This window comes from Mustela lutreola, chromosome 3 (genome assembly GCF_030435805.1).
Source record: "Mustela lutreola isolate mMusLut2 chromosome 3, mMusLut2.pri, whole genome shotgun sequence".
NCBI lineage: Eukaryota > Metazoa > Chordata > Mammalia > Carnivora > Mustelidae > Mustela > Mustela lutreola.
Window position 1 is genome coordinate 181,927,455 of NC_081292.1, and position 27,262 is coordinate 181,954,716.

The 27,262-nt window shown below is 58.8% G+C and overlaps 2 protein-coding genes across 7 annotated transcripts; one reads left to right on the plus strand and one right to left on the minus strand.

Moving 5' to 3' along the window:
• Positions 1 to 166: 166 nt before the first annotated feature.
• Positions 167 to 27,150, plus strand: OBSL1 (obscurin like cytoskeletal adaptor 1). Of its 6 annotated transcripts, none has more exons than XM_059167935.1 (21): positions 167 to 1,485; positions 3,868 to 4,137; positions 4,216 to 4,467; positions 4,599 to 4,901; positions 5,084 to 5,380; positions 6,383 to 6,655; positions 7,815 to 8,087; positions 8,685 to 8,957; positions 12,056 to 12,328; positions 13,084 to 13,359; positions 13,434 to 13,721; positions 13,909 to 14,184; positions 14,761 to 15,030; positions 15,177 to 15,449; positions 16,444 to 16,710; positions 17,578 to 17,690; positions 18,122 to 18,278; positions 18,439 to 18,600; positions 18,914 to 19,018; positions 19,322 to 19,591; positions 27,039 to 27,150. In XM_059167935.1, exons 1-21 carry the CDS (start codon positions 474 to 476, stop codon positions 27,080 to 27,082), a joined length of 5,727 nt encoding a protein of 1,908 aa, XP_059023918.1. In that variant the 5' UTR covers positions 167 to 473; the 3' UTR covers positions 27,083 to 27,150. The 6 variants fall into 6 exon arrangements, 5 of the variants coding, with proteins under 5 accessions (XP_059023918.1, XP_059023919.1, XP_059023921.1 ...); XM_059167936.1 differs by lacking the exon at positions 27,039 to 27,150 and adding an exon at positions 20,319 to 20,454; XM_059167938.1 differs by lacking the exon at positions 13,909 to 14,184 and having other exon boundaries at positions 168 to 1,485.
• On the minus strand, positions 20,589 to 26,869 carry TMEM198 (transmembrane protein 198). Its single transcript, XM_059167943.1, has 5 exons — positions 26,509 to 26,869; positions 25,993 to 26,197; positions 23,162 to 23,737; positions 21,878 to 22,080; positions 20,589 to 21,488 (listed from the first exon to the last, which is right to left on the minus strand). Exons 2-5 carry the CDS (start codon positions 26,156 to 26,158, stop codon positions 21,351 to 21,353), a joined length of 1,083 nt encoding a protein of 360 aa, XP_059023926.1. The 5' UTR covers positions 26,159 to 26,197; positions 26,509 to 26,869; the 3' UTR covers positions 20,589 to 21,350.
• Positions 27,151 to 27,262: the final 112 nt, after the last annotated feature.

A 27,262-nucleotide genomic window follows, 5' to 3' on the forward strand; every position in this document is an offset into this window, starting at 1 on the left:
GCTCTTGTCCCTCCAGCTGTGTCATCAGAGAATATTTTTGGGATTGGCAGCTGCAGGCGCCTCTGCCACTCAGGCCCCAGCCTGGCGGGCGGTTGGGGACCTGGCGGCTGGAGGTGGGAGGGAGGAGGGGAGAGAGGCCCGGGCTGTGGGAGGGGGCTGGGAAGAGAGGCTCTCCGGAGCAGGAAGCCGGGCCGCGGGCAGAAGAGGCTGCGGGGCCCCTCGCAGCAAAGGCAAACAGGAAGGACTGCCCCTGAGCGCTCGGCTCGGGGCCCGGGAATCGCCGCCGCCGCAGAGCCGCAGCTCCGGGCCGAGGGTAAGGAGACGAACCGGGAGCCGGCGGCCGGGGGAGAGCTCCGAGGCCGGGCCCCAGCAGCTCACCGCCTCGCAGGCCCCCGCCGCCGCCTCCGGCCTCCGCGCGCCCGCCGCCCGCCCTTCCCCCGCGCCACTGCGGGCGGGCCGCGACCGCCGCCACGATGAAGGCGGGCTCCGGAGATCAGGGGAGCCCCCCGTGCTTCCTGCGCTTCCCGCGGCCCGTGCGGGTGGTAAGTGGCGCCGAGGCCGAGCTCAAGTGCGTCGTCCTGGGGGAGCCGCCGCCCATTGTCGTGTGGGAGAAGGGCGGCCAGCAGCTGGCGGCCTCGGAGCGCCTGAGCTTCCCGGCCGACGGCGCCGAGCACGGCCTGCTGCTGAGCGGCGCGCTGCCCACCGACGCGGGGGTCTACGTGTGCCGCGCCCGCAACGCGGCCGGGGAGGCCTACGCGGCGGCCGCCGTCACCGTGCTGGAGCCTCCGGCCTCCGAGTCCGAGCCCCAGCCCGCCGAGCGCCCGCTGCCGCCTCCCGGGGCCGGGGAGGGCGCCCCGGTGTTCCTGGCGGGGCCCCGGTCCCAGTGGGTGCTGCGGGGGGCACAGGTGGTGCTGACGTGCCAGGTGGGGGGCCTCCCCGCGCCCGCGCTCTACTGGGAGAAGGACGGGATGGCCCTGGACGAAGTGTGGGACAGCGGCCACTTCACGCTCGAGCCTGGCCGCGCCGAAGGCGGCCAGGGCGTGAGCCTAGCGCTGCGCATCTTGGCGGCGCGGCTGCCGGACTCGGGCGTCTACGTGTGCCACGCCCGCAACGCGCACGGCCACGCGCAGGCCGGAGCGCTGCTGCAAGTGCACCAGCCCCCCGAGAACCCCCCCGAGGACCCCGATGAGGCCCCCAAGCCCGTGGTGGAGCCTCTCAAGTGCGCGCCCAAGACCTTCTGGGTGAACGAGGGCAAGCACGCCAAGTTCCGGTGCTACGTGATGGGCAAGCCGGAGCCCGAGATCGAATGGCACTGGGAGGGCCGCCCGCTGCTCTCCGACCGCCGCCGCCTCATGTACCGCGACCGCGACGGCGGCTTCGTGCTCAAGGTGCTCTACTGCCAGGCCAAGGACCGCGGGCTCTACGTGTGCGCAGCGCGCAACTCCGCGGGGCAGACGCTCAGTGCCGTGCAGCTGCACGTCAAAGGTACTGAGATGCGCCCCCCATAACCGCCCGGGTTTCCCGGGCCCTGAGGAGGGGCCTCCAGCGCAGCCGCAGAAACGGTGGGGTGGGGGGAGGCGGAGTGGTCACATACCTTTTCCTGTCCGCCTCCCACACCCCAGAGATTCGGATGTAGTAGGTCTCCAGGGTACCCAGGAATTACTTAGCAACCCACCTAAGTGATTCTGAGGCTGAGAGTGGAAAATGACCCTTTGATAAACGGCTTTAAGTAATGATTGATGGACCAGCCAAGAGGGAGCACTTCTAGTCCAGTGGATTTCAGCCTTTTTGTTTTACTCCCCCTCCCTCAATTGAAATCCCATGTGGGGCCCCAACATAGGAGACTGATATAAGAAACATTTTAGTTCTAGGTCCAGATTTATACCATGTACTTATAAAGCCTATCAGTGAGGACAAGGGTGTTATTTTATTGAATATACACTGAATTCCTAACTGGGTCTCCTCGGTGAGTCCTGTGGGAAAGTCTCAGGCTGCAGGGAACACACTGAGAAACTCCTGATTCACATCAAAGGGAAGCTTGAGGGAGGAAACATGCCCTTTCACGAAATTGCTCTCCATGTTCGAAAGAAGGTGAAGGAGAGGAAATTTCTATTTCACAGTTGAATCATCAACAATATTTCACAAATGCTTACAGTGCTCATAAACAGAAAACCCGAAGGGGGGGGACGCAGCCCCCACTGGAAGGTAAACTCCATAATTGCAGCTCATCACAGCTGGAGGGATTATACCGTCACTCGTTATTACCCACGTTGTTCCCTCGGAAGAAGAAGAGTTTGCAAATCCCACGAGCCCTGCCTGGTGCTCACTCAGGCGTATGGTCCCTGTGTTGTCCTGCTAAGGTCTGATACACCCCAAACCCGAGGGGCCACACTAACTAACACCACTAGGAAAGAGAAGCCCAGTGGGAAGGCAGAGCTTGCCTACATCTTCGGGACAAAGTTGATGCCCCAATGGCCTCCTAACCCACTGATCATTTCTATCATCATTTCTTTTGGTAAAGTGCCATTTTGAAAATGACGAAAGGACTTTTTATATATATATATTTTCACCACACTTTTAAAAAATCATCTTGTGTATTTATTTATTTATGTTCACCAGGGTAATTGTACCCCTTGACCATCATCCTCTATCCCCCTTCCCGCCCTCCCCTCTGGTACCCAGCAGTTTGTTCTCTATACTTAAGAGTCTATTTCTTGGTGTGCCCCCCCCTTTTTTCCCTGTTGGCTCATTTGTTTTGATTCTTAAATTCTACATACGAGTGAGATCATATGGTATTTGTCTTTCTCTGAGTGACGTACCTCACTCAGCATTCCATTCTCTAGCTCCATCCAGGCGAAAGCAACTAAAGTACTTTATTTTTGTAAATGTATTTTTTAAGATTTTATTTATTTGACAGAGAGAGACACAACAAGAGAGGGAACACAGCAGAGGAGTGGGAGAGGGAGAAGCAGGCTTCCCTCTGAGCAGGGAGCCCGATGTGGGGCTCGATCCCAGGACCCTGGGATCATGACCTGAGCTGAAGACGGACACTTAACGACTGAGCCACCCAGGCGCCCCGATTAAAGTACTTTAAAAGAGAAATTCCTGGGATGCAGGTGGCTCATTGGGTTAAGCCGATGCCTTCGGTTCAGATCATGATCCCAGGGTCCTGGGATCGAGTCCCAAATCGGGCTCCTTGCTCAGCAGGGAGCCTGCCTCTCTCTCCGCCTCTGCCTGCCTCTCTGCCTGCTTGTGTGCTTTCTCTCTCTCTCTGACAAATAAATAAGTAAAATCTTTAAAAAAAAGAGAGAGAGAGAGAAATTCGACTCAGACCCTTGCAGAATTTGTGTAGGGCCCCGAGAGACCCCAGAGAACAGCTTGAAACTCACTGATGTGATCCAAGCCCTTCCATCCCTTTCCCAACTTTAAAGTCAGGAAACTTGAGTGGCTGACTCTAGATTTTGGCTTCGGTCATAACCCTGGGGTCCTGGGATCAAGCCCCACATCCCACATCAGCTCTGCGCTCAGTGGGGAGTCTGCTTCAGGATTCTCTCTCTAAAATAAATATGTAATTTTTTTATGAATATGTATTTTTAAAAAAAAAATAATAAAGTCAGGAAACCGAGGCCCAGAATCACCAGAATGGCCTTGCTCAAGGTGATGTGGCTGACGAGTGTCAGGGTCAGATGAGAATTTAGGCCATCTCACTTCCCTTCTGGTGGTTTTCCTGTGATTCCAGAACCCCTGCAGGCCCTGGGAGAAAAAATGGCAGGAGCTCATTTGGGTTTAGGCAGTTGATGATGCAAGAAGTCCTTCCCCTGGCTGGGCCCCCTTCAGAGCCTTTTCCTGCCTCTCCCCTCCACACAGAGCCCCGCCTCCGCTTCACCAGGCCCCTGCAGGACGTGGAAGGCCGGGAGCATGGGATCGCCGTGCTGGAGTGTAAAGTGCCCAACTCTCGCATTCCCACGGCCTGGTTCCGCGAGGACCAGAGGCTGCTGCCCTGTCGCAAGTACGAGCAGATCGAGGAGGGTACCGTCCGGCGCCTCATCATCCACAGGCTGAAGGCAGACGACGACGGTGTCTACCTGTGCGAGATGCGGGGCCGGGTGCGCACCGTGGCCAACGTGACCGTCAAAGGTGGGCTAGCCAGCGGGAGGATGCCGGGGCAGAGGCTGGCCCAGACCCCAGGCTGAGGGATTCGCATACCTATCTCAGGGCCCATCCTGAAGCGGCTGCCCCGGAAGCTGGACGTCCTTGAGGGAGAGAACGCGGTGCTGCTGGTGGAGACACAAGAAGCTGGGGTCGAGGGGCGCTGGAGCCGCGATGGGGAAGACCTGCCGGCTACCTGCCAGAGCAGCTCTGGCCACATGCACGCCCTGGTCCTTCCAGGGGTCACCCGAGAAGATGCTGGCGAGGTCACCTTTAGCCTGGGCAACTCCCGGACCACCACTCTGCTCAGAGTCAAATGTGAGGGCATGAGCGCCTGTGGGCAGGAGGGCCACCAGATGCCTGAGCCTGGGCTGGCGAGACGGACTCACGGTGGGAGGGCTGCGGGAGGCTGGAGCAGGGCCGGAATGCACACCCTGCCCTTGTCCTAGGTGTCAAGCACAGCCCGCCGGGACCACCCGTGTTGGCAGAGATGTTCAAGGGCCATAAGAACACGGTCCTGCTGACCTGGAAGCCCCCCGAGCCAGCCCCTGAGACCCCCTTCATCTATCGGCTGGAGCGGCAGGAGGTAGGCTCCGAAGACTGGATTCAGTGCTTCAGCATCGAGAAGGCCGGAGCTGTGGAGGTCCCCGGAGACTGTGTGCCCTCCGAGGGCGACTACCGCTTCCGCGTCTGCACGGTCAGCGAACACGGCCGCAGCCCACATGTCGTGTTCCACGGGTCCGCTCACCTTGGTGAGTCAGTCCCGTTGGCCCCCACCTGATGGTAGCCGTGCCCCAGTCAGGCCCTCCCCATCTTCTTTCCTCCCTTCCCCAGCCTTTGGTCCCCAGCCTGTTCTCGGCCTTCCCCTGTGCTGCACACCATTGCCCTCTGCCGCCCCTCTGGTTCTGATGGCCGCGCTCCGTCCCCATCGCAGTGCCCACGGCTCGCCTGGTGGCCGGGCTGGAAGATGTCCAGGTGTACGACGGGGAAGATGCTGTCTTCTCCCTGGATCTTTCCACCATCATCCAGGGCACTTGGTTCCTTAACGGGGAAGAACTCAAGAGTCACGAGCCGGAGGGCCAGGTGGAGCCCGGGGCCCTGCGCTACCGCATCGAGCAGAAAGGCCTACAGCACAGGCTCCTCCTGCGAGCCGTCCAGCACCAGCACAGCGGGGCCCTGGTGGGCTTCAGCTGCCCGGGCGTTCAGGACTCAGCCGCCCTCACCATCCAAGGTTGGTGCGGGTGGGGACCAGGGCAGACAGATAGGGTCAAGACACAGAAGTCCTGAATGGGCCCAAACAGAGGGCTCTGGGGTCCACAAGGCCCATATCAACCTACATGCAATGTAGAGAACACTCCTTAGTATCTTCACCTCATAGCTACCTTCTCTGGCGTGCTTTGTGGTTGAGGGGATTGGGTCACCTTTTTATCTCCAAGACGTGGACCCTGGTCCCTAGTCCCTGACTGCTTCCTGTAACCTGTAACGTTATCAAAGCAACCTCCTATGTGCCAGGCACAACCCTAATCGTCTCACATACATTGTGTTCATTAACACAGTTCTCTCAACAGCCCTATAAGGTAGAGCTCTTTTGTTATCCTGTTTTACAGATAGAGCAACTGAGTCACCGAGAGGTTAAGTGACTTGGCCAGAATCACCAAGCTATGAGTGTTAGTGCTGGGTGATGAGGCCAGGCAGTCTGGCTCCAGAGGCATCCTGTGCCATCTGGGGACACAGGGAAGGAAGGAAATGTGGGCTCTCGGTGGGCATCTGAAAGTGCAGGGACATGTGGCACTTGCCATCTCACCATTGCTGGCATGTGTAAGGCCAATTGAGGAATTCCTGGGTGCCCAAGCACAGGGCCCAGAAGCGGTCAGCTGCTGGCCCCCTGGGGGGAGGGCAGAGTAAGAACCAGCAACCAGAGTAGCATTTCCAGAATGCAAACTGGGATGTTGCCTGGAGGGCTGGTTGATAAGTTCGGCCCTTAGACATGTGGGGGGTGCCTAAGAATCTGCATTTCAGCAGACTTCCTAGGAATTCTGTACACTGCACTTGAGAGTTGGTGTGTAAGCCCCAGATGATTTTTTTTTTTCAATTCCAACAAATGCACTGACAGTGACTGCATTGTGTGGCCTGACGCAGGAACACCCCACCCCCCCCCACAGCAGAGAGGGGTGCTGATCCCAGGCAGAGGGTGACGAGGGTGCTGCCTGTGCCCACTCCTCTCCCCACACAGAGAGCCCCGTGCACATCCTGAGCCCCGAGGACAAGGTGTCGTTGACCTTCACGACCTCAGAGCGGGTGGTGCTGACCTGTGAGCTCTCCCGGGTGGACTTCCCAGCGTGCTGGTACAAGGATGGGCAGGAGGTGGAGGAGAGCGAGTCGCTGGTGGTGAAGATGGATGGGCGCAAACACCGTCTGATCCTGCCGGCCGCGGAGGTTCGGGACAGTGGCGAGTTCGAGTGCAGGACGGAGGGGGTCTCTGCCTTCTTCAGTGTCACCGTCCGAGGTCAGCAACTGTAGCGGTCCGGGCTCCTGCCCCTGATGCTGACTCGAGGGGGCCATGTAAGCCCCACCCCTCGGTCTGCCTGCTTGGGGGGTCCCTTCCAGGGATAGCCTTGCGGGTCAGGAGACATGTTTTCAAATTATTCTGTACTGGCGTCTAAGTCTGCCTTTCACCAGCACCCTCCAGTGTTCTTGCCCTCCACCTACCCTGCTCTGAGTAGGGGGTGGGGAAACAAAATTCAAGGGAAGGGGAGACAGGGGGGCCTACCAGGAGGTGGCCTACCAGGAGGAAGTATTTAGTATATATACTAAATACTTCATATATACGCCATTTCGTGTAATCTTCATAATTGGATGAGAAGGAATAGCTCTCCAGTTCACAGAGAAAGAAACTGAGGCTCAGAGGTTCACACCCAGGTCTGTGCTTACCCAACTGCCTCAGGCGCCCCAGGTCAAAGGGGAGCTTTAAGTGTAGTGGTCCAGTGGTTCTCAAGCCAGTTCATGTTCTGGGAGCTTCAGAACCACCCTGGAAGCTTATTAAAAATGCATATGCCCAGGACCCCCCAGACACCAGACTGTCCAGGGCAGAGCCCAGGGATCCGCTCTGGGAGGGCAGCTTAGGAACCTCCGATTCAGTTCATCATCTCCCTTTGAGTGGAAATCTATTTCAGCCCCATTGCCAGGAGGTCATCCAGCTGCTGCCTGCATGTCCCCAATGATGGGGAACTTACTACCTGTAGAGAGCAGCTGTACTACCTGTAGAGAGCAGTACTACCTGTACTTAGCGGCACTGCTAAGTTGTTCCCACCTCCGACCCGTCCTGGGGCCAGCGCTCCAGGGGTCTCTTGAAAGCAGCAGCAAGCGTGGCACTCATGGGGCCCATGATAGTGACCTCCTCTCAATTGAAACAAAGGCTGGCTATGCCTTCCCCCGGCCCATGTCCCCGCGGAGCCACTTCTGACCCTCTTGGGACTCAGGGAGCTACCTCTGACCCTCAGGTGCCACGCAATCTCATTGCCTTACCGGCCACACACTCAGGACCCCACGTCCTTGCCCAGACCCCCTGCACAGCATGGCCTCCACCCTCCAGCATCTCCCCAGGAGGAAGTGGTCTCCTGTGGGGGGGGGGGTATCTGTGTGACCCCGTCTCTGCTCCCCACCAGACCCCCCGGTGCATATCCTGGACCCCCAGGAGCATGTGTTCGTGCATGCCATCACCTCGGAGTGTGTCATGCTGACCTGCGAGGTGGACCAGGAGGACGCACCCGTGCGCTGGTACAAGGATGGGCAGGAGGTGGAAGAAAGTGACCTCGTGGTCCTGGAGAAGGAAGGGACCCACCACCGCCTGGTGCTGCCTGCTGCCCAGCCTCCAGATGGGGGCGAATTTCAGTGTGTCGCTGGAGATGAGCGTGCCTACTTCACGGTCACCATCACAGGTGGGGGGCCAGGCAGGCCCGTGGGACACCGCCCGCCCGGGCAGCCACTGTCCCCAGGCCATGCTTCTCTCTCCCCTTGGCTGATCCCATGCCCCTCCTTGGCCTGCACCCTGAGGGTCAGTCACCCACCGGAAACGTGTTGTCATTAACACTGGCCAGGGCTGCACGATCCACAGGGAAGCTCTTCCCTCTCTGTTCCCCTGTGGAGGGGACCTTTAGGAATGGAGGCTGTACGGCGAGGCGGGGTCTGGGGCAGGTGGGCCCCTGCGCTAGGGGGCTTAGAAGATCTGAGGAGCCTATGGGAGACACTGGCTTCATCTGGGCACCCAACCCATCTCTCCGTGCTTCCACCTTTCATACGGTCCCTGTCCCAACCCTGAGAATGTAGCACGTTTCTTTAGCAGAGGGTGCCTCCTTGCCTGTGATGTGCTTTGGTGACTGTGGTGGGGTCTCCCACCGGGCGTGGCTAGTCTGAGCAGCCATGAGACCTAATCTCTCCTCCGACAAACGGCCCACTTGCTAGGAGGAGGGAACGGCACAGCTCAGGCAGGGCAGCAGGGCCCCTGGGTCCCAGCCATGACTGTCCCTGTCCTCCAGACGTCTCCTCGTGGATCGTGTACCCCAGTGGGAAGGTGTATGTGGCAGCCGTGCGCCTGGAGCGCGTGGTGCTGACCTGTGAGCTGTGCCGGCCTTGGGCCGAGGTGCGCTGGACCAAGGACGGCGAGGAGGTGGTGGAGAGTCCCGCACTGCTCCTGCAGAAGGAGGACACTGTCCGCCGCCTGGTGTTGCCCGCTGTCCAGCTTGAGGACTCCGGCGAGTACTTGTGTGAAATCGATGACGAGTCGGCTTCCTTCACCGTCACTGTCACAGGTGTGGGTTCCCCCCAGCTGCCCGGAGCACAGTCCTGAGCCCTTGGGGGAGCTGGCCTGGACCCCCTAGTTAGCTCGCTGGGGAGGAGGGAGGCAGGGCTGCGGGGCATGGACCAAGGATCCCTGCCCCGAAGACCCTGGAGCCCCTGTTCCAGAGGGAGCAGTCTCCTCCCGGGCCCAGGGCCACCGCAGGAAGAGCTGCTTTCCAACGGCTCGTTTGCTGAGCACTTCTGTGTGCCGACCACTGGGCCAGGGGCTGTGGACGCACGTGGGCTCCGTGCCCTGAGAGCTGCCAGATTAGCTGGCACCTGTTAACCAGGGGTCGCAAACGGGCAGTCCTAGGGCCCCATGCAGCCCACAGATATGTTTTGTTTGGCCTGCAGAGTCTTACCAAAGTCAGGACAGTTCAAATAACAATCCGGAGTTATGCGTCCTCTTGAAAAAGCCGAAGACCCGGCGGCTCTGGTCCCGTTTCCCCCCGTGGCGACGAACAGCTGGCGCTGAGTAGCAGCTGCCCCCATAATACGGGGCCCACGGTCCTCGGTCCTTGCCTCCTCGCCATGCCTCTCTGCCCCTCCCCAGACTGCTTCAGCCTCTGACCTTCCCACCTGGCCCCTGTGGGCGTTTGAGTTTGCGACCCCTGTGTTAAACCAATAAACGCGCAAATAAATGTACAGTGGACACCTCGTGACAAGTGCTGCGAAGGATGAGAGCCGAGGGCTCGAGAGAGGAGAACAGGAGAGTCAGGGCGGGCATCGGAGAGAGGTCCCGTGCCACCCGTAGGATCCAGCCCTGGGCTGGGTCTGGACACCTGGCGGCAAGCAGACAGACAGACTCACTTCTCCCTGGGAGTGCACAGCCCGGCAGGAAAGCCAGACACGCCAGACGGTCTTAGATGTGCATTGTCCAGTGTTGTGATAGGGTGCTGCGGGAGCTCGAGGCTGGGGGCTGCTGGCCCTGTGCGCAGGCAGAAAGTGCCTTCAAACTGGATACTTGCTGCAGGAGCTGAGTTAGCTAAGCTAACTCAGTGGGGTCAGGCGTGGACTGAAGTTTGTGGGGAGAATGTTTAAAGCTGGAAAAGCACAGGACGACTATGGAAGTGATGGTGGTTCATTCGGTGCTGGAAACTTGAGGGCTGTAGCACACGGTGCCATTCCCAGTGTGTCGGGGGGAGGGGGAGCGTGATAGGGGAGGGTTGTTGCAGGGCCTAGGCAGCTCTGGGGGGCACAGAAGAACCCCACTGGCTTCACTGGAGTGCCCACCCCGTACCTGGCACCGTCTCGTTGCCCTGGCCCCTGCCCGAGCCCAGGAGTGATGACGCTTCAGTCCAGGCTGAGCAATTTAGCACCCCCCACCCACGAACACACACTCTCTCTGCATTCCAGTTGCAGCCTGGCACACACAAGCCACAAAGCCAAAGAGGCCTTCCTGCACATGTTCTGTCCTATAGTGAGGCCCTTCAGGCTCTGGCCAGACATAATGGCAGCCACACACATTTCCGCCCACACTTGGCCTCCCCACAAAACACCAGATTCTTCACGGGGAAGTTGAGACAAGCACCACCTTGGCTTTGGGCCAGGGAGAACCAAGTCTGATGCCAAGCTGAGGTCCCGCAGCTGTGCCCACACCCCAGCCCCATCACCGTACCCCATCTTCACCCGAGTGCTTTTTACCTCCCCCTCCACCACAGGCAGCCACTCCTCTGCAACTTGCCAGCCTTGCTGGTCCCCAGAGAACCAGCTGGCATCCTCTAGAGTCTAAGAAACAACCGTCAGGGAGGTGGGTGGTGGAGGCAGAGGACTTGAGTGTGTGCTGGTAAGCTCATCTGCCCATGCGCACCTCTGCAAACAGTGGGACCGGGAAGCTAGCAGTTCCCGAGACTCACCACCAGGGGCTGAAGGTTAGAGGCGCTCTGAAAGTGTCCTGGAAGCTAGAAGATTCTGAGATAGACATCCAGGGAGCTTGGGAGCAAGGGCAGACTCGGGCTCAGGGCAGGGCACCAGTCACTTCTTGTGTTGACACAGCTCCTTTTCTGTGGAAGAGCAACCGGTTTGGAGCAATTGGAAATGAACTCCCAGAATCAGTGTTTAGAGTCCCTGGGGAACCTTCCGACAGGTGTTGGCAACTCATGCACAGATGCAAAAATCATTACTGAGTTCTGCCAACCTTGGCTTGCAATCCCTACCACTGCTCACAGAGTCTGAGCCTCGCTTTCCCAGATGCCGGTTTATCCTCTCCCCATCCCCCCCAACCCCCTGCCACAGAGCAGGTGTAGCCAGGTGTTACCTCTTTAGAGGTTGGGTAATCACTCTGTGCCTCAGTTTCTTTGTCTGGAAAACAGGGATAAGACAATACTTACCTCTTCGGATTGCTGTGAGGGTTCAATGTGTAAGGTGCTTAGGGCTGTTCTGGAATGTTAGGAAATAATACTTGTTATTAGAATCCCGGATCTCTCTCTCTCTCTCTCTTTTTTTTTTTCTTTAAGATTTTATTTATTTACTTGACAGATAGCACAAGTAGGCACAGAGGCTGGCAGAGAGGAGGGAGCAGGCTCCCTTCTGAGCAGAGAGCCTGATGCAGGGCTCAATCCCAGGACCGTGGGATCATGGCCTAAGCCGAAGGCAGAGGTTTTAACCCACTGAGCCACCCAGGCGCCCCAGAAATCCCGGATCTCTTATTCACAATTCTGCTCTAAAAGAACCTCTTAAGATCAGAAGTCTTTTTGTTAATTTGGTTATGTAAAGTCATTTCAGTAAAACCTGACATTAACTTCTGTGAAACGATTTCTACTCTTTAATTATCCTGCCTAGAGTGAGTGTACCTATAGGTTACCCGGGAGAAATGTTAGTATGGTTGATGGGGGGCGGGGTGCCTCAGAGTGGGCAAGGAGAAGCAGGTGTGTGATCTATGATAAATGCACCATTTCCGGGATCTGACGCTTTCTGGATTTCCAGCCCCGTGGATTTCAGAGAGCAGGTCCTAGACCTCTTACCCTTGTTATGAGTATCCTTATCACATTATTGTGAGTGGCAGGGACTTCTTGTTGCCTGGGAGGCTGACGGCGAGTGTGTGACAGCCTGTGATCGCCCCCCTCTGCAGAGCCCCCAGTGCGCATCATATATCCCCGGGATGAGATGACCTTGATCGCCGTGAGCTTGGAATGTGTGGTGCTGAGGTGTGAGCTGTCCCGGCAGGACGCCCCCGTGCGCTGGTACAAGGATGGGCTGGAGGTCGAGGAGAGCGAGGCCCTGGTGCTGGAGAGCGACGGGCCGCACCGCCGCCTGGTGCTGCCTGCCGCCCAGCCCGAGCAGGGGGGCGAGTTCGTATGTGATGCTGGAGATGACTCGGCCTTCTTCACTGTCACCGTCACAGGTGGGCAGTCTCTGTGCATCCTGGGGAGCTAGAGAGGCAGGAGGCTAAGGGACAGACACCCTACCTTCTCACTTCCTGCATCTTAGGGCCCCCTCCACACACCTGCCCCCAGGAAGCCTACCCCTCCCCCAGCTTCCTCATTCTCAGCCAGCAAAGAGCTCTGACTTGCCCAGATCAGGCCATGACAGTGACTGGAGGCCTGTTGGAGGGAGCCCAGCAGTTAGGAGCCTTCATTCATCAAATATTTATTGAGCAACTCCAGTGTGCTCAGCACCATTCTGAATGAGGATAGAGAAGCAAGCCAGTAAGAGCAGCCCTCCAGTTCTCCACTCGAATTCCAGTTTGTGGAACTCAAATTCTAGTGAGGATGGACAGACAACCAGTAGGTGATAAGTACATCAAAGGAAAGAGGGGTACGGAGTCGGGGCCACATGGTGGGGAGTGTGCACTGGGGCCAGCTAGGTCGGTGGGACTGTGGAAAGATTCGTTTCCTCTAAAGAGTCCTCAAGTCCTCATCCACAAAGCGAAGGTGACATCGGTGCGGTAGTGTCAGGAGTACCTGTGCCAAGAGCCACAGTGCGCTTAGCGTGGCTCCTGGGACACAGCAGGTGCCTGTGGAGGTCGCCACCCGAGGTCCAAGAGCTGCTCTGGGAAGAGAGAGGGCTGAGAAGCCAGCGGTGGGGAGTGGGGGAGGACTCAGGTAGAGGCCTGTGGCCGAGCCTGAGCCCCACTTCCTCCGTCTGTCCGTCCGCCAGCCCCTCCAGAGAAGATTGTGCACCCGGCAGCCCGCTCACTGGACCTGCAGTTCGGGGCCCCAGGGCGCGTGGAGCTGCGCTGCGAGGTGGCCCCTGCCGGGTCCCAGGTGCGCTGGTACAAAGATGGGCTGGAGGTGGAGGCATCAGACACGTTGCTGCTGGGAGCAGAGGGGCCTGTGCGCACCCTGACGCTGCCCCATGCCCAGCCTGAGGACGCCGGGGAGTATGTGTGCGAGACTCGTGACGAAGCTGTCACCTTCAATGTCAGCGTGGCTGGTGGGTGCCTCCTGCCGGCCTGGGTGCGGGAGGGGGGAGTAAGGCCAAGCCGACATGCTCCTCTCTCTGTCCAGAGCCCCCAGTCCAGTTCCTCGCCCCAGAGGCATTCCCTGCTCCACTCTGTGTGGCCCCCGGCGAGCCGGTAGTGCTGAGCTGTGAAGTGTCCCGGGCTGGCGCCCTGGTCTTCTGGAGTCACAACGGGAGCCCCGTGCAGGAGGGCGAGGGCCTGGAGTTCCAGGCCGAGGGCCCCCGCCGCATCCTCCGCATCCGGGCTGCAGAGCTGACCCACGCAGGCCTCTACACCTGCCAATCGGGGACAGCCCCGGGGGCCCCCAGCCTCAGCTTCACAGTGCAAGTGGCTGGTAAGTATGGCCTGGACTGAAGGCCTGAGAGAGCCGTCCCCCCAAACCCGTATGGATCTCCCCCCAACTTCTCTAGCGTGCCTTGTCCATCCCTCACCCGTCTCTCTCGGCATCTTGCTTCTCACTGCCCCCCTCTTAGCCCTCAGGCCTCTCTCTCCCAGTGACCCCCCCCTGCTCTGACCCACAGAGCCCCCCGTGCGGGTGGTGGCCCCCGAGGCAGCCCAGACGAGGGTTCGCAGCACCCCAGGCGGGGACCTAGAGCTGGTGGTGCACCTCTCCGGGCCAGGGGGCCCTGTGCGCTGGTACAAGGACGGGGAGCGACTGGCAAGCCAGGGGCGGGTGCGGTTGGAGCAGGCCGGGGCGAGGCAGGTGCTGCGGGTGCAGGGGGCACGGAGCGGGGACGCTGGGGAGTACCTGTGCGACACGCCCCAGGACAGCCGCATCTTCCTCGTCAGCGTGGAAGGTAACAATGCACCCCTCACACCCTGTGGTTCCTGGCACCCCAAATTCCACACCTTTGCCCCATCCTGGGACCCCCTCCGCCCCTGACCCCCTCCTTGCTACCTCTGCCTCTAACCGATGCATGCACAACTGGGATGAGGGTTCGGGCCTCCTTTTCTCAGGAACCCTCTCTGTAAGAGAAGACATAGCACAGTGGTTAAAAGCAGGGGCTCTGAGGTCAACTCACCCTGGTTCCGACCTGGGTTCTGCTTGCCAGTAGTGTATGACTCTGGCAAGTTGCTTCACCTCCCCGAGCCCTGGCTCTGAAGTAGAGGGATGATGCTTGTCTTCTAAGGCTGTGGTGACAGTTAAGAGAAATGGGGTCCATGGTAAATGATCTGTTATGGAGTCAGAAGCAGGCGAGGATTGAGAGAAGGTGGCTAGGAGGGGCAGGGAGCTGGCATCTTGTCCTTCAGGACACCCTCATGGTCCTCAGGAAAGATGTTTCCAATAACTGGGAGATGCACCCCCCGGAGAGGAGGAGAAGGAGGGAGAGGGAAAGACACAGCCCACCTCACTGCCTGACCCCATCCCCCAGAACCACCACAGGCAAAGCTGGTCTCAGAGCTGACACCTCTCACTGTCCACGAGGGAGATGATGCCACCTTCCGGTGTGAAGTCTCCCCACCGGACGCCGAGGTCACCTGGCTACGCAATGGGGCCGTTGTTACTCCAGGGCCCCAGCTAGAGATAGGCGAACACGGTTTGAGCCGCACGCTGACGGTGCGAGGCTGCCAGCTCAACGACGCGGGAACGGTGACCGCCCGAGCAGGGGGCACAGCCACGAGTGCCCGGCTCCACGTTCGAGGTCTGGTCCTGATGGGGAGGGAGTGGTCTTGGCTTCTGTCCCTGTTTGCCCAACCCTGGCCCTAGCAGATATGTCCACACGCCCCGGGATCATGGGCCAGGGAGCAGGGTGTCAGGCTCTGTGCCCCCTCCCCCTTCCGTCTCAAGAAACAGAGCTACTGTTCCTGCGGCGCCTGCAGGACGTGCGGGCTGAGGAAGGCCAGGATGTGTGCCTTGAAGTGGAGACGGGTCGAGTGGGTGCAGCGGGGGCCGTGCGCTGGCTGCGAGCTGGGGAGCCCTTACCCCATGACTCTCGCATGTCCATGGCCCAGGATGGCCATGTCTACCGCCTCTTCATCCATGGTGTCGTGCTGGCTGACCAGGGCACGTACGGCTGTGAGAGCCACCACGATCGCACCCTGGCCAGACTCAGCGTGAGGCGTGAGTGTCTTGTCCTCTCCTAATGCACCGCCTACCCCCTGACACAGCCTTTCCTGGCTGGCCCAGGGCCCCTCACACCCCCACCAAAGTGCCCCTCACCACTGAGGCAAGTTAGCCCTGCCTGGCCTCTAGAAGTGTGACCTGAAGCAGCCTGCCCAAAGCAAAACTTTCCTTTTTTAGTGTTTTCTATGTACCTTAGAAGTCCATGTGGATTTTGCATTCCATTTCACATGTCCAAGTTGGCTTTGCTGTAAACATAAATATTATACTCCAGAAAGACCTGCGATGTTATCCCTCGGTCACACGCCCCAGGATACATGGGCCCATTTGGCAAAGAGCAGTCCCACCCCACAAGCCAGAGCTTTCCATTAACTGTGAGACCTCATGCAAATGAGTTAACCTTTCTGAGCCAAGTCTTCTTAAGAATGGGGGTGATCCCAACTTCGGGGATCTTTGGGAACATTCATGAAGATAACATAAAAGATGCCCACACAGAGCTTGGTAAATTATTGCTGTTGCTGATATGGATTCTCTTCTAATTTATTTCATTCATTTAATCACAATAAACCCATGTCTCAATGCTATTCACCTTGTACAATTGGGAAAACTAAGGCCCAGAGAGGTCAAGCAGTTTGCAAAAGGTCACACAGCACCCAAACTACGTGGCAGAGTTGGGGTCGAATCCCAGCATGTCTGATTTCAATTTCTGTGCTCCTTCCGGTGTCAGAGCACCCCTCACCCAGATCTCTCAATCCTCCAACCGCAGCTCACCCCCTTTGTGTGTGCCCTCCCCTAACAGCAACAAGCCCCTCTCCCCAAGTTGGCCTGCTTGGCTCCTTTCTCCCTGTACCCTGGTTCTGAGCTTCCTTCCACACGGGCTCAGATTGGGTGGTAGAGGTGGTACAGGCAGGGCCAAGGGGGTGCGTGAGCCCTCAAAACCCCTGCCCAGAGCTGGAGCCCTCATTCTCCCTCTCTCTCCCTCTCCCCCAATCAGCGAAGCAGCTGAGGGTGCTGCGGCCTCTGGAGGATATGACCATCATTGAGGGGGGCAGTGCCACCTTCCAGCTGGAGCTGTCCCAGGAGGGTGTGGCTGGGGAGTGGGCCCGGGGTGGAGTGCGGCTGCAGCCGGGGCCCAAGTGCCACGTGCATGCCGAAGGCCGCACTCACCGCCTGGTGCTCAGCAGCCTGGGCCCGGCAGACTCGGGCTGCGTCTCCTTCACCGTGGATTCCCTGCGCTGTGCAGCCAGACTCACTGTGAGAGGTGTGGATGCTGTGCCCACTGCCTGCCTACTGACTGCCCCAAGTGTGACTCTGCTGATCCCCCTACCTGTGTGGCCCTCACTGACCAAGCCTGTCAGAGTGTGATACCCCTGATACGTTGGCCCCGTGTGGCCCCAGAGACTGCCCTGTTTGAGTGTGACTCCTTTGACCCATCTGATCATCCAGCGTGACTCCACTGACCTTCTGGTCCCTGCAAACCACTGACCATGCCACTGTGAGCCAGCCTGTGCTGGTGTGGTCTCTATTGTCTGCCTGCCTGACCATGGCCCCACTGACCACTCTGAGTGTGACCCCACTGACCACACCTGCCTGCTGTGACCCCCCCCCCCACTGTTTGCCTCATTGGGCCTCTCTAGCCACTCCAGTCCTAGTGATCCACTAACTGCCTGAGGATGACCCCTCTAGCAACTCTGCTTGAGTGTCCCCCATTTGTCCAGCCCACCATGTTCCCTTCTAACTGCACCTGTTCTAGAGTTACCCCCACTGCCCTTCTGAACCCATCATGTTCCCCACTGGCCAGTGTCACCTGTCCATTCCAGCCAAGTGTGGTCCTCACCGACCATGCTTGCCTATGAGTGACTCCACTAGCATTTCTGCTTTGGTCACCACCCCATGCCCCTCTAGCCCCAGCATGTCCCCCACTGGCCACCTTAAAGTATGACACCCCCTGCTGGTCACTCCTGTCCCATTGACCCCCATGGCCCTGTCCTATCCTCCACTGACCAGCATCTCACTTGGATCCCCAGCACATTCTCTGCCTCACTAGTGGCCTCCACTGATCACCTTTCCTAAATGTGTCCACCACTGACCCCTGCGCCCAAGTATGTCTTCCGTCTCCCACTCCCAGAGGCCCCAGTGACCATTGTGCGGGGGCTACAGGACCTAGAGGTGACCGAGGAAGACACAGCTACATTGGAGTGCGAGCTTTCTCAGGCCTTGGCTGATGTCACCTGGGAGAAGGTCAGAGCCCAGCCCACCTTGGCATCATAAGGACGGAAACAACTAATATTCACTGTAGGGGTGTGCCTGGCACTGTGCTCAGATTTACATTTACTTTACACTTAAACCTCTAATCCTAACAACAGCCCTAAGAGGAAGGTCTTGCAATCTCAGTGTTACCTGGAAGGAGCCTGAGGCTCAGTGGGGTTAAGTATTGCCCAGGGACAAGACAAAAGGGGTAGAGCCCTAACGTCCCCAAAGGGGACACCTTCTCAACAAGGCTCCTCGCTCTCAGCGAGGCCCTGAAGGCTTGGGACTGCCAGATCCCAGCTTGAGAGCCAGAAAGGCAAAAACGCGCCTGGAAACCGCCTGACAACAGAGGGCGCCGCCGCCGGCTCCCAGGACCGTGTCCAGCGGAGTTCACTCTGACCCTCTGCAACTCTCGCCCCTAGGACGGGTGCCCCCTCACCCCCAGCCCTCGGCTCAGGCTCCAGGCTCTCGGCACGCGTCGCCTTCTCCAGCTGCGGCGATGCAGCCCCTTGGACGCCGGGACCTACAGCTGTGCAGTGGGGGCGGCTCGTGCCGGGCCCGTCCGCCTGGTTGTGTGCGGTGGGTTCCGGGTGCTGCCGGGGCTGGGCAATGCTGTGAGCGCGGGGGCTGCGGACCCAAACAGCCCGGGACTGACTGCTGGGCTTCCAGAGAGAAGGGCGGAGAGTGGGCGTGGTCGGGTTCCGCCCCGCCCCGCCTCACGCCTCCCGCTCGGCCCCAGAGCGCAACGTGTCTGTGCTCTCCGAGCTCCGGTCTGTTCGCGTCCGCGAAGGTGACGGCGCCACGTTCGAGTGCACCGTGTCGAAGGTCGAGACCACGGGGAGCTGGGAACTCGGAGGCCGTCAGTTGAGACCCGGAGGCCACGTCCGCATCCGACAGGAAGGTCTGGAAGACTTTCTTCCCACTCCCGCCCCTTACTCAGATAGGCCCCGCCCCACTAGGATAAGCCCCGCCCGAGCTCGAGTGGGCGCCGCCCCATAGCCCAAAGAGCAGTCTCCCGGTCTTTCCCGGGTTTCCAGCTCTGAGCCCTCCTTCCTGGACCGCTCCTCTTTCCCTTCGGTGACCCAATTCTGCCCAGCCCGGCACACACTTGCCGCGTCCAAACCGACCCGGGGACCTACACCGGCCCACCCTCACCCCGGAACCTTCCCCAGTGGCGGCTTCTGCCTCGCTTAGCGCCTCCCTCACGTACGCAGGAAAGAAACATATTCTGGTGCTGAGCGAGCTGCGCCCGGAGGACGCCGGTGAGGTCCGCTTCCAGGCGGGTCCCGCCCAGTCCGTAGCTCAGCTGGAGGTAGAGGGTAAGCGACTGGGGAGGAACGGGAGGGAGTGGGCATCATCTTCCCTCCCCCTCGGGAGTCTCAGGCTGGCGGCTGGTCTTGGGAATGCTGCCTCCCTGCCTCCCCGCCTCCCTTCCTCGAGGGACTTTTCATCTGGGGAGGGTCTCCTTCTTGGGGAGGAGGAGACTTTGGGGTACGGAGGAACGGACTAGTGCCATGGAGATCTGAGACCAGGAGTGAGGCTGCAGAGGGAGGGAAGATGCGTCTCTCCTCCTGGGGCCCCTGGGTGTTCCTATTAACTTGAGCTCTCCTCCTCACCCCCAGCACTGCCTCTCCAGATGTGCCGCCGCCCCCCTAGAGAGAAGACGGTTCTGGTCGGCCGCAGGGCCATACTGGAGGTGACTGTGTCCCGTTCGGGGGGCCACGTGTGCTGGTTGCGGGAGGGGGTCGAGCTGTGCCCCGGAGACAAGTATGAGCTGCGCAGCCACGGCCCCACCCACAGCCTGGTCATCCATGACGTGCGACCTGAGGACCAGGGCACCTACAGCTGCCAGGCCGGTCAGGACAGCGCCCACACCCGGTTGCTGGTAGAGGGTGAGTGAAGCTGACTGGGCAGAGGTCAGAGGGGCAGGCTGGCTGGCTAGGAAGGAGGGGTGGCCTGGCAGCTGGTGGGCTGAGACACACCTACCAGAGATTTTCCAGGACTTGGGATGACCAGTTGGTTCTGGGGTATACTGGAGGTCTGGAGTGGGGGAAGGGCTGAGGAGAGGAGGGAGACCTGTGTTCTCCACAAGAACCATTTGCTTCAGGTCAGCTGTTCCCGCCTTTCAGTGCCCTTTCCCGTTCAGGCTTCTCGCTCCCTCCTGACTCTGGACCACATCTGTCTCTCTTGAATGCCCCATTGGTACCCTGGTTCCTCTCCTTCCCACCTACTGGCCCCTTGGTCTGCGCCCCCACCTTCTTCTCACCCCCCTCCTGCTCTCTGCCGTCCTGGCTTCTGCCCTTCCGGGCGAGCTCCGTATCAGTCTGAGCAGAGGGCTCCTGAACTAGTCCGATTTCCTTCCTCTTCCACGTGGAATGCCCCACCCTCCTGCATCTCCTCCAGACTCGTGTCTTGTCCCACTCCTAACCAGGGGCCGACCCCTGTTTTTCTCCCCCCACTGCCCACCGCACCCCACAGACATCCCTGACAGAGGCCCAGGAAGGGTGGGGCAGGGGGTGAGGACCCAACTCTTCCTATGTGGGTTCCTGGGCTCTGCCAGGGGAGAGGACGGTGGTGCCCACTCTCTCCCCAGCCCCACGCCGAGTCATTCCTCTGCAGGTAGCTAGGAGGACCGAACCAGGCCAGGCAGGTGCCCTCGGACAGCTTGGAAGGCGTGTGCCCATACCCTGGGCAGGGGTTGGTGGGGCAGGGGAACCAGAAGTGTTGAGAGACAATAAAATGGTATAGTCCTTTTCCCTGGCTCTCTGTGTGATGTAGGAGGGCAGAAGTTGCCCGGGGGCCCTGTGTTGTAAGTGGCACAGGACACCCAAGGCTGCAGCCCCTCCAGTTTGACCCCTGAAAGTGCCAGCCACTGAAGACCACCACCACTCTTGGCAGAAGCCACACAGTTTGGCACATTTATAAAATATGTAAAACAGGGTGGGGTGAGGGGAGACAGAAGCATGAGGTGTCCAGGGTGGTGTGACAGACACCAGACATGCACCGTGCATTGAAGCCCCCTCCCCCAGCCCCTCTCCCTAACCCAGCCCAGAGCAGCACCCCCCGCCCCCCTCCCCTGCCCCTGCCCTCAGGCTGGTGGCTTTGCAGAGGACAGGGGACCAGGGTGAGGGGTGCTGCCATTTGCCCCATGGACAAGGACAAGAAGCCTTAGTTGAGTCTGGTTGAGAGGTGGAGCAATGGGGGAGGAAGGCAGACCTCCTCCACATTGACATGCAGGAGAGTGGCCTGTGGGACCCCAGCGGTGGGAGAGGAGGCAGGGCCGACCTTAGACAAGCCCTATCAATCAGAAATCTAAGGCAAGGGTCCCAGTGTCCCCTCCAAGCCCACCCCTCCATACACACACACACACACACACAGGCGACACACTCACAACCCTGAGCACACCCCAATGGGGCTCACACCCCGCATCCCTCAGGAGCCCCTCTGGAGCTAGGGAGGAGGCTTGCCCCTTAGACCAGGGCTAGCCTGAGACAGGTCCTCCCTTCTGGTAGCCAGGCCAGCCCTCTTCAGGGTGGGGAGAGGGACAGCCAAGGCCACAAGGCCAGGCGGCCTGGGTGGTGGTCCAGCAGGCCTCCCCAAGCCGGCAGAGCTGGTGACCATAGAGTCTAGGTGGGCGGGTGTGCAGGACCGCTATACCCGCACAGGGGGCCCTGAACAGGCCGTCAGCGGCCCCCGAGACCCATACTCATAGTCCGCATCTGTGGGCGAGGCCATGAAGGAGCTCAGTGAGCTCCCAGTCTGCCGGTCCCGGAAGCTCTGGATGTAGCTCTGTGGGAGAGTGAAGACAGGAGTGAGAGAGGCACTGCAGACCCTGCCCAGAAGGCCACCTTGGGCAGAGAGCCTGTCCCTGCACCCCATGGCCTGAGACTCAGCCCACACTGCCTTAGGCCCAGGACCTCACCACACTGGGAGTCCACAGCCCTGAGACCCTCATTAATATTCATACATCATACCTCATTAATATTCATACTCAGGACACCTTTCCCCCAATCCTAGAGCTGGACCCCTCTGGCCCATTGGGCAGGGGTTACAATAGGTAGACAAATGCTAGGCCTGCTAGATAGTGATTAGCCCCGGAGGAGGCCTAGCCCTGCTGGGGCAGAGTCTGCCGCATTCCCTTCTTCTCCTTTGGGGCTGGAGAGGCTCGGGGTGCTCACCGGGGAGAGGACATCTCCGTTGAAGCGTTTGATGGGCACCGGCCTGCGCCGATATGCCGGGTCAGGGGGCCCGGGCCTTGGAGGAGCCCGGGGGCCTCTGGATGGTGCCCGAGGGGGTCTCTTCTTCCTCCGCTTCTCTTTGCGCTCCTCCTGCTGGCGAATCCGCATCAGCTGCACGCGTCGCCGCTGCCGGCTGATGACCACTGTGAGGGGTGGGGCAGAGAAGGGTCTCACAGGCCACCTGCCTTGTCTTCCCCAGGCCTCCCCGATCCACCCTATCCGAGGGCTCCAGGTTTCCAGAATCCCCTTGTCTGTAACACCCCATTTTCCCTTCCTTTCCTGGTCTCCCACCTCCCAAATGGGACTTCTTGCAGTTGTTTTTATCTTCCAAGAGTCATGTGGAAGATTCCTAGACTTCTAAGTACTCCTTCTCCAGCTGTTACCCCTTTTCCCAGCCTGAGCCCCAGGTGACTCACCTAAACCAGCCCTCATTCTCCATCAATGGGGCAACTGCTGTCTCCTTCTCACTGATCTGCCTTTCTACACTTGCCCTCCGCGATGTTTTCTACACTTAGCAGCCAGAGTGACCACCCCAAATCCTAGATGAGATTATAGCCCCCCTATTTAAATCTACAATAGCATCCCATTGCCTTCCTGGTAAAATCTAGAGTCCCCGTCATTGCCCAAAGGGCCCACACTAACGGCATGCCTCCACCCACCACACTCCCGCCCACGTCCTCAGCAAGCCAATCTCTTGCTTCTGTGGACCTGCTCCTGCTGTTCCCTCTTCTCTAGCTCTTTGCATGTGGCCTCTTATCCTTCAGCACTCTACTTAAATGTCACCTCTCCCAAGTGGCCTTCCCTGCCTACCCTATCTATAATAGCCTCTGTAAGTCACTTGTTCATGTTGCCCTACATTTCTCTTTCATATAACCCCAGACCTGGAATTACCTAGTGCCTGCATTCTGTTGTCTGTCTCCCTCCACTTGAATGTAATCCCATGAGGGCAGGGACCTTTTCTTTTGGATCCCCTGTGCCTGAAATGGGCTTGCCACAGACCCCACACAACCCTATACCTTGTTGCAGAACGAAGGTTGGACTAAGGTCCTGCCTTCCCAGACCATGAGCGGGTCAGCTCTCCAACTCTTCTGAAGTGTGCACAGCTCACCTGGCCACTGGTGTACACAGCCCTATTCCCCCACACCCCATTCCCTCCGTCCCCCACCCCCACCCATCCCTGACCACTCATTTCTCTCTCATCCACCCTGGCTTGTACCCTCTCACCTTCCGTGTGGGAGTCCCCCTCGGCCGTCACCCGCCACTGCACCAGAACGCCCATCAGGCTGAGCAGGGGCCAAAGTGCCAGCAGGGCCCAGCTCCGCCAACAGAGGGGGGGTACCGGGGCGGCACGCAGGCGCTCCACCGCATAGCGCCCCAGTAGCAACAGCTCGGCAAAGTAGTCGGCGGCAGTGGCAATGAGCGCAGCACCAGTCACGGCGGTGGCCAGGGTGGTGAGTGGTCGGGGCCAGCGCAGTGTGAGCAGGGCACAGAGTAGGCCGCCCCCCAGCAGCAGCCCCAGTGGGCCCCACACGGAGCCCGGCTGGTAGTAGGGTGCGGAGCCCAGCAGGGCGGCAGCAGCGAGCAGCAGACCGAGTAGCAGCCCAACCAGGAAGAGACCCACGCTGCGCACCAGCATGGCCACCAGCCCGCAGAGCAGCCCAATGCCCAGTGCGATGCCTGCACTTGCCCCGGCACTCAGCTGCGTCTCCAGCACCCGCTCTCGGTAGCACAGCAGGAAGATGACCACCGAGCCAAACAGCAACCCAGTGAGGAAGAGCACTGCCTTGAAGCAGCGGTAACCTGGAGGGGAACAAGGGCTAGTAAGGGGCCAAAATGAAGTCACCGGACTCCAGGCAGGAGATTGGAGGGTTCATGGACATGGAATCACGGGGGAAGCAGTAGCAGGACACTAAGATCAGAGACCCTCCCCCCCGGGTCACTGGTGTCCTGAAGGCATCAGTGATGGGACCACTGAGGTCGAGGCAGATCAGAGAGCTAGGTCACTGGGAGTCACTGGGAAAATAGAGAGACAGAGTTATTGAGATGAGCGTTGGGTCTTTGAGGGTCATAGGAGTCAGATAAATCATTGGAGTCAAGAGTGAATCAGTGATAGGGACATTAGGATCTTTGGAATCATAGGGCTCAGAGAGATAGGTCATTGGAGTCACAAGGGGATCAGCAATCAGAATCATCATGGCCTTGGGAGGGACTGTTCAAAGAGATGAAGGATTCAGAAGTCAGAACTTGAGAGATGAGGGTAACACAGGTTCAGAAAGATGAGGTCTTTGAGGGGTCATAGGGCTTCAGAGATATGACATTATTAGAAAATGACAAAAAGAATGGAGAAGCATGGTTATTGGGGAGGGGTTCCAGAAGATGAGGTCATTGCAAGTAGGGAAATCAACAGACATGGAAATGTTGAGAGTATTAAAGGGTTTCTGAGAGAGGCTAATATTGAGGCCAAAGAAATAGGAGATCATGGTGGGGGAAGTGTAGACAATGGCATCACAGGGGTCAAAGTGTTAGGAGTAATAGAGGGAGACAGATGGATGGGAGGTAATGAGATAACGAGGTGGTTGGGGATCACTAGGGTCATAGGGTGTCAAAGAGGATTATAAGGGGAAACAGTGGTCATGGAGTTTCATCAAAATGGAAGTTACACCCATTAAAAGTACCTGAAAGGGTGAGGGATTTGTAAATACTGAGCAGTTGGGAAGAGGGAAGTCAGAGATGGAGATTAAGGGGTCATGGAGCACTAAAGAGAATGTTCATAAAGAGGAGATTGAGTTTTAGGAATGAGGGGAGGCATCAAAGTCCAGGAGGTTCTGGGATTAGAAAGAGGAATAGGGCATACATCAGGGCTCAGGGTTCAAGAGCCTGGGAGTGAGAGCATCTAAGGAGGGTAGGGTGGAGGAAAGCCCAGGAGAGGGCGTGTCAGGGTGCACTGAGCAACTGCAGAGGGAGTAGATATGGGCAGTGGAGGGCATGGGATGACAGACTCCTTGGAGATTTAGAATGTGTCCTGAACCCTTAGAAGGGCATTTCCTCTTGCTCATTCTGCAGTTGTTCAGGCTAGAGTTTGGGGGTGGAAGGGGAGGAACCATCTGGCTCCCATACGTGCCTACTACTCAGCCATTCTAGGGAGAGGTATAAAGGCTACAGAGCACTAATCTCAAGGCACCTCTGCCCAGCCTGGAATCCAGACCTCTGTGCCTCCTTTGTACTTCTTCCAGTTGCCTATAATGCTCCCCTGGAGGCCCCCAGCCCATGGAGCTTGTTCCCCATTCTGAAATCCTGTAACTCCTGCTGTAGTCATCGGGCACTTATTTCACTAGCCCATCTTACACCTTTATGCGAATTAGAAAAAGTCGTGTCTTCCCCTAGGCAAAGCAGCCTGTGCCAAGACCTAGAGTTTGGCAAGTGGAGCAAGGGCTAGATTTCAGCCCCCAGTTACCTATTCAGCCGAACTCCCTTGTGCAGTGCCCCATCCTCTACAACTCTTCACAGCAGCCCTGATTACTAGAGCCTGCCTTGTAGGCTATCTCCATGTATGTGACTACTATTTAGCCTACCCTAACATGTATTACAGGGATGAATGTCCTAGAAGTCTCTCCCCTATTGGACAATAAGTCCTGTGGTAAAGGACTATGTTCAATCACCGTACTAAATATTTTTAGTACCTACCTAGCAAACACATCTTTACCACAATAGCTATTATTTATTGAGTGCCTACTATGTTCACAACAACGCAATGTGAGACAAATATCATTGTCCCCACTGTTCAGATGAGAAAACTGAGGCTCAGACAGTCATGGGCTAAAGTATCACAATTAGTAAGGTGCAAAGCCAGTTTCAAATTCAAGCATGCCTAATTCAAAAACCTGTGTTTTCTAGGATCTAGAGTCTAGATGATCCATGAACATGTGTGGGATGAAAGAAAGAGAAAAGAAAGATAGCCCAGTGTTCCAGAGAAGATTTGGTGGGGTGAGGGGGCCTAGAGAAGTAATTGCGGAAACAGTGGGGAGCCCAGATAAGGGATGAGGTAGGGGTCTCACCGAAGAAGCAGTAGACGACTCCAAACAAACAGCACATGATGCAGACGAGGGCCGGCAGTGCCTGGTATCTGCGCTCCAGGGGCTGCTCACAGGGTGCACCCCAGAAGGCATCATCTGGCTCAGGGGGCAGCAGCTGGAACCGCAGTGTCGCCACAGTGCCTGGCATAGTGCTGGGAATGGAAGGGAGTCACCCTCCCAGGTCAGCCTGACAGAGAGGAAGTTGGGGTCAAGGAGGAGTCCTGGGTCTCCACCAGGATGGGGGCAAGAATGGGAGTGGGAGAACCAGGCAAGGACACCAGTAGACAAGGGAGTGGTGCCCAGATCATGCAGCTCTGCAAGCATTTCTGAAGTGGACAAAAGACAAAGGGAAACAAAGTGCCCGGCTAAAGGAGGCTAGGATGAAGAAGTTAAAAGGGGCAGTGGGTTCAGGAAAGAGGAGGGCAGTGTGCTGCCGGTAAGGAGGCAGCCAGGAGACTCCTCTGTGGGCGGCTAAATCTGGGTTTGTCCAAGATCTACCTGGGCTGGAGGCGACCTGAGCTTCTGAGCGAAAGAGGCTGTACAGGGGTCGGAGGGTCCGGGGGTGCGGAGCGCCAGAGGCCCCAGCTGATTGGGGTCCGGGAAAAGTCCGCCGTGCGGGGAGGGGGGCTGCTGGGCCGGAGGGACTGGTCTCTGTGCGGCGGCGTCGCTGCTCCGCCTCCAACACCGGCTGGCACTCCAGTCCCGCGAAGTCTCCGGACCCAGGCTGGGCCTGGGGAAGGGAAAGGAGCTGGAGCAGGGGCTTGGGCTGCCCCAGAGCCGCGGCCCCATGCCCTGAGCCCGCCCGCGGCCTTTGGTGCTGATGGACAGCTCCGGCCTCTGCTCCTGACGTCACTCAGGGCGCACCATCCAGGCAGGGGCGGGCTGCTTCTGACGTCACCCGGGACGCACCAACCACGCCGGGGAGGCAGAGGACTCCGCCCCCGGCGTCTCCCTCACCCGCACTGAGGAGGGGGCACTTCCGGGGGTCCTTCCCCTTTAACCTCCCCCTTCTGCTCCGTCTCCGGTAGCTGGAGCCCGAGACCCCACCCCGGGGGCGGGGATCTCGCAGTGACACGTCGGACAGCGGCGGCGGTGGCCGAGGCTCCCGCGCTGAGCGCTGGAACCCTGCGCCCTACGGAGGATCGGAGCGCTGCGCAGGGGATTCAACCAGGGCCGCGTCCGTGGGGAGGGAGCGGGCCCGCCCGCTTGGCCCGGGCCCTCCGGATCCGCCCCCTCCCCGGTCCCGCCCCCT